This window comes from Bactrocera latifrons, unplaced genomic scaffold, assembly GCF_001853355.1.
Source record: "Bactrocera latifrons isolate USDA-ARS-PBARC rearing strain unplaced genomic scaffold, ASM185335v1 scaffold_534, whole genome shotgun sequence".
Lineage (NCBI taxonomy): Eukaryota > Metazoa > Arthropoda > Insecta > Diptera > Tephritidae > Bactrocera > Bactrocera latifrons.
Window position 1 is genome coordinate 43,378 of NW_017537195.1, and position 6,653 is coordinate 50,030.

General features: G+C 36.2%; 1 protein-coding gene across 1 annotated transcript in view; it reads right to left on the reverse strand.

Annotated features, from left to right (window-relative positions):
* Positions 1-5,344, reverse strand: part of LOC108974166 (sphingolipid delta(4)-desaturase DES1) — a 16,723-nt gene extending 11,379 nt beyond the window's left edge. The window contains exon 1 of the mRNA XM_018941857.1: positions 4,797-5,344. Within this exon, the coding sequence (XP_018797402.1) occupies positions 4,797-5,194 (398 nt within the window). The 5' untranslated portion in view covers positions 5,195-5,344. The remainder of the gene's footprint in view (positions 1-4,796) is intronic.
* Between the last annotated feature and the right edge of the window lie 1,309 nt (positions 5,345-6,653).

The window sequence follows — 6,653 nt, forward strand, 5'->3', positions numbered from 1 at the left end:
AAACGGTTTTCACCACGAAGTAGCGCACCTATATTCGGGTGATATCCTGTAGGGCAACATGTAACTGGGGGGATGTATATATTAAATATTTCGAGCTCGGCATCGCGTGACCGGATAGCTATGCCCTGACATTCTAGGGTAGTATCCCTGCGGTCGATGTCTTCATCGATTAGACTATACTGCACGGTGTTGTGCAATATGAAGGCTAGGCCACCACCATTATCTCGCTCGCGATCTTTACGTATGACGTTGAAACCGGCACAACTCAGGAGTTCTGAGTGGCTGTTTAGCTTGGTTTCTTGCTGTTCCTGCTTATCTCCTCATTGTATTCATACTCCCTTTCGCACYCCTTTCTGGCTTGTTGACTTTGACGGAAGTTTTACATTCGGATGCTTTATGTCCTTCTCTTCCGCAACTGTAGCAGGTGAATCTGCCCTGTGGACAATCTCTAGCCATRTGTGMACTTTCTCCGCAWCTAAAACACTTCCTATCTCCGGGATTGAAATTCGCTGTTACTCTGTTTGACGACGATGATTTGAACGGATTTGCAAATTGGAATGGAGGCTTTCCAGCGTTGATTCGTTYGTAAATTTTGATCTGCTCCTTGAGATCACCGATRGACCTTGCTTGGTATAAATTGGATTTGTTTACTTTAGAATCCGGAATACCATCGACGAAATACTCTATAAGGCTGTGGTCATCTAAGTTTATAGGTTTCCCGATTTCCATCACATAATATAGGTATTCACGCATATCTTCGTTCTGTCGTTTTCGTCGGTTCCTCAATGTACGATGTACATCAATTGCTGATACGGTGGTACCAAACTCGCTCTTCAATGCTGATTTCAACGAACTCCAACTACAAATACCAACTTGACCACGTACGAACAATTTTGCAGCTCCCTTCAGTAATTGCTTGGCATAGATATATTTCTGTAGTTCATTCCACTGTACAGCTTCCGCATTATCTTCGAAGTCCTGTAGCCATTGTTCAAAATTAGGGTGTCCTGAACCACTAAATGGAGTCATGCAATCTTCCACATCACGAAGTGTAAACATCGATCGCTCTATAATCGGTGTATTCACGCTGCGTCTACTACCGGCGTCATCGGCCTCATTCTCGCTTGCATTCAGGCCGAAGTGTTCCAGCAATCTGTCCTGGAGTACGGTTTTCCGTAAACTAGCTACTAATCCCAACCTTTCCAAGTTTTCCCTAAGTCCGTCCACAGTCAATGCTAAAATCTGTTCRCRKTCCATTGTCTTACAATGCTCTTACCAATTCAATTACAAAATCAATATCAATAAGTACAAATTAAGGAAGAAGCGAAATATTACAAATTTTAAATTTTATATACGTATTAAAAATATAAAATTCCGCAAATTCTTAAAAAATTTTACAATATGTTACAAAATGAAATGGTTACAAAGTTTATTAAAATTATTTCGAATAATAATATTGGAATAATGTTTGTAAAATTAAATTGAATTACAAAATTTATTAAATTGAATTGAATTATAATATGAATATAAAATTATATGGCCTTACTTTATTCRCCTCAACTGTACTTGTGAATTGTTTTACAGTTGTCCTCTTTTGGTTACCGCTACTGTATTTGTTCACTTCTCTGCTACTATACCGCTACCAACGCTTTGCTGCTGCCTTCTCTGCTTTACACCGCTACGAATGCCTTGTTGCTACCCTCTCTGCTTCTACCGCTACGGACACCGCATACGTCTGCGTTCCTTACGCTCGCCTTAATACTCTGTTTCTTTATATTCTTACCCTTGGCTGCTACGTTGCTTTACTTTATTGCTGCTTCTGGATCTTACTTGTTGCTGACTTGATGATCTCGTACAAAACAAAATGTGCGCTGCTTAAAATTTGCTGCTCATCCGCTACTCTGCTTCTAATCACTGCATTCACCKCTACATTCTAGGCTTTTCTAATAGGCGTCCGTTATACGTCTGTATGTTTCTTAACACCGTTACTTTTGCCTTTATATGTAAATATGTATATTTTGCAAAAGTACAGTTCTTTTCGCACGTTTATATTTTGGATATAAAGATAAAATTTACACATTGACGGAAACGTTTTTATTTATCTAATAACTTTACGCGCACTTTTACATTTGAAATAACAAAAAATGTCAATTTAAAATTTTTTTTTTTGCCCGCTGGGCTACCATCCGACTTCTGACACCATATTTGTAGGATAGCCCTTCCAAATAAACGCACTTGGTTCAACTTTATAATTAGCATACACTTTTATTTAAAATACATAAATGTTAAATGTTCATGTACAAACTAAATATGTGAAGTCCGTCCGTTTGACCGTAATATATGTGTGATGACTGTTTAACGACTGTGCTCTTGTCCTGTTTGTTAAGTTGGTTGTGCCCTATCAGTGCTGCCTATTGTCATAGGTCATTGTTGCCCTTTGCAAGTGAGGTGAGTATGCGTACGTATTAATAGGTGTCCACTACGTGTTGTCCTGTCATCGCTTCCCACATCCATACCACTTTTAACTCCGAAATCGTGGGATGGTATACTAAAGCCGACCCGAAAAATCTTCTATTTTATTTTCGGAAACTTAAAAATAGTAATAAATACTTTCACTGCGTATAATTTAGAGAAATAACTCGCAACATACAAAATTCGTTCCACACAACTACACAACTAACCGGAAAATTATAAGAAGTAACCTTCTACAAGTCACGGTACTTCTGATCGTTGTGGAATTTAATTAGAACAAACACTGAATATTCTTTTTTGTTTATTAGTGGTTACCGGTAAGTCTATGAGAAACCAACACGACAATATGACACCCCCGCCTACTCATACTTGTACTGAAATTCGGAAGCTAATTATTCAGTTACGGGAAGAAGGGAAAACCATTAAAGATATTTCGGAGATTGTGAGAAGGAGTATTTAAACTGTCTTTGATATTATAAAAAAAATTTGAACAGGAAAATAGGATCAATAATATTAGTAGAGCTGGTCAAGGAAATTAGCTAACACAAGCCGAAGAAAATTTGATACTGAAAATTGTTGAAAAATCCCTTTTAGCCGGTGGAAAATGTAAGAAAAATATTGGAAAGTGGGAAAAAAAAGAAGGTTTCAGTCGAAACACTTCGCCGCACACTTAGAAATTGCATTTAAAAAGGCCTGGTGAGTTCAGGCAGAGGGAAAATGGCATAATTTTGATTTCAAGGATCTTTTCACACACGATATCAAGTTTAACTTGCAGGGATTAAATGGCCGAAGTTTTGTATGGCGGCGTCCCAACGAAGCTTACTTGCCAAAACATACTAGGGCAACACTTAAGCACGGTGGTGGGTCAGTAATGGTTTGAGGATGTATATCGGCTAAAGGAATGGGCAAACTGCATTTAGTGCAAAGTACTATGGATCGTTTCCAAAATGTCGACATTTTAAAGGAAAATTTAAAGCAGTCATGTGTAACATTGGGAATTAAAGACAATTTTATATTTTACCAAAACAACGATGCGAAGCCCAAATCGGTAATTGCTCATACTTTGTTTATATACAATTACCCTCATGTACTGGGTACACCTGCCCAATCCTCAGATCTGAACGTTATTGGGCACGTATGGCAAGAAGTCAGTCGAAAAGTGTATAAAAAGGCAGTATTCCAATGTTGCTGGCCTCAAAACGGCTATTTTGGAGGCTTGGAATTCAATACCACCAGAATTTTATCAAAAACTTGTCGCTTCTATACCAAGGCGACTAGAACCAGTTTTATCTGTAAAACTATATGCTACGAAATATAAGTAATCATTAGCTTTGTAAAAAATCCGGTTAGTTGTGTGGAACAAATTTTGTATGTTGCGAGTTATTTTTCTAAATTTTATGCGGTGAATAATTTGATTACTATTTTTAAGTTCTAAAAATAAAATAGAATATTTTTCCTTCAATTTGATGTATCATATGTATCATTCTTAAGATTTTTACTTTATGATTGGAGGGTGCCATCATTGGCAATGCACGCATCCGGTTAGACGTGTGAGTCACTGAAGAAATTGCTATTTAATTTATAAAGACAAGTCGTTGTTAATTAGTTGCACGCATCTGTATATCGGCCTGCCCGATCAACAATCATGATATGTCAAGAAAAGGGGCAATGATTTATGTATTTGAGGTATAATCCTATTTTTTATTCGTTTGATAAATGCAAATAATTACTGAAAAATAAATACATATGTAGAAGCAATGTAGTGCAGTGTAAGGTCATAAAAAGTGGATAATATGAAATAAATTACTAGAAATTGAGAAATTGCAAGATAAAATTTGCAAAATTTTCAACTTTAAATGCAAATATCTGGAGCCCCAGCTCTATCCAACCATACCACTTTGAACCCTCAAATCGTGGGATGGTATACTAAAGCCGACCCGATTTTGTATTCAAACAATGTGAGAACGATAACCATAAATCCCAGGATTTTCGTTTTAATCAATTAATACTTTCCCTCCAAAGGACATCATCAAAAAAAATTTTTCAAGCTTCTAAAGCAAGCTCCAGCCTTAAATATTTTTTAATTCTTTGAACTTTAAATGCAAATACCTTAAAAATCATAAGGCAGCGGCAACTATATACATATACATATGTAATATATACTCCTGATCTGGAGCACCTCCTTTATCATACCCATTTAACTCTCATGCTACTCTAAAATTTACTCCAATATTATTTCATAGTGAAATCAATAAATTTTTTAAAATTGTTTGATGTTATTAGTTGACTGATATTCCAATTATATCTTTAAAGCTATAACTTACCTATGGTGCTCCAGGTGATATTTACGAAAAGATATTGACATCGGTAACCCAATGGGAAGGTTGCATATAAATCCCAAAATGCGGTTATGCATGGGACGGCCATGTCCAAAAGCCAAATTGTGTGAAATTTCATGTACCGCCAGCATAAGCGAATGGTTTAATATACCTCCGAAACAATAAGCTGCTATTAATAATAAAGGCCAAGAAAAATCCTTTACAAAAAACAAAGCCAAGATTTGTAACATTACCATGCTACCGGCAACCCATTTGAATTTTGGATCATATCCAAATAGTTTTTTTATTTGAGGATACTTTTCCAAAATTATTTTGCGACGAGACGCGTGGGGTTCTTCTGTGTATACCCATTCAAAATCATTTCGTGAAACCTTTTGACCCATATTTACTCATCAAAAAGCACAATCCCACTTAAGGCATATTATAAAACAACGATACAATGTGAAAACCTGCATAAAAATGACTAATTTTTCTTAACTAACCCCACTCTAAAGATAAACCACTGATGTGTTGAACACAATGCTCGCCACAGACTGCAAACGACATCTGTTACATATTAAAATACATATGTTCTTATGGACAGACCTATTTCGACAGCTGCACGACTACACGACTGCAGGCCGACAGTTGTCGTTCTCGCTAATTTCAATATATTCTTTTATTTGCCAACGACGGTAGACTAGACAGTAAGTTCCTTATTACACGAAGCAACTTTTGTTGCGGCAACTCTTGGTTTATAGGCGAGGGGGCGACGAGGAGAGGAGAATCGCGCCGAGTTTCCAGTGTTCAGCAACTCGCTTTGTGTTGTTATTCGTAACAGTTCGCTGCGACGTTTTTCTGCATTCGTGTTCTTTCTTTCGTAGTACATAGTTGCATTTGCGTATATTATTTTGATATTAATATTTTCAATATACTTAAAAAATTTAATTTCATCGTTTGGCACGTAATTTGCAAATATGTTTACAAATATACATAATATAATATAAATATTTTAGAAAATGGAGTATGACGAAAAAATCGAATTAATTAAAGATAGTGAAGATCTGTTATATAACCCTTGTTTTAATTTTGAATTATAAATAAAATGTATTCTTAATTGACAGAAAAATTATGCAAATTGGGTTCGGAATGACCGAAGTCTTAAATTTAATAAACTTATACAAGTATAAATCAAAATATCTTTGCTCATTTTAAATTTATTATTTTAATTGGTATATTTATGTTACAATTATTACATAGTAGTCCAAATATATGTATTCTTATTTTTCCAGAAATACATTTATAAAAAAATCCTCTTTTTATTTTCCTCATAGAAGCTACATCAGCTACCTAAACGACGGCATTTCGCAATTTAAAGAGCTCAAAGAATGCGCTACATCAGCTCGAACCTACCCACCCTACGCATTTGCGTAAATGATTATGTCAAGATAACAAATGCCCACATACAGATTTGACAATGGCAATAGCAACAGATTAAATAAGCCGATCTGAACCATTATGAAAGGAATCCAAGGAGAATGGTATGTAAAAAACGAAATCAAAAAAATTTTATTTTTAACCGACTTACCAGCGAAAATTAAATAAAACAAAAAGCAGCGAGGGCCGATGGATGCAGACGAGCTATTCAAACACGGCGGCGAAGAACTAATAAGGAGCATGCATCAGTTTCTTTGTAAACTGTCCGACGAAAGTATGCCCAACGATTGGAACTTAAATGTGCTCTGCTATTCGTCGAGAGAGGACTTTGCTTCTCAATTGTCTACTCAGTCCGAAGTAGCCCTGTTGGCAAGGGTTATCCTGCGTTGGATTTCTAGGCTGACATTGTTGGTGGTGTTTACGCTG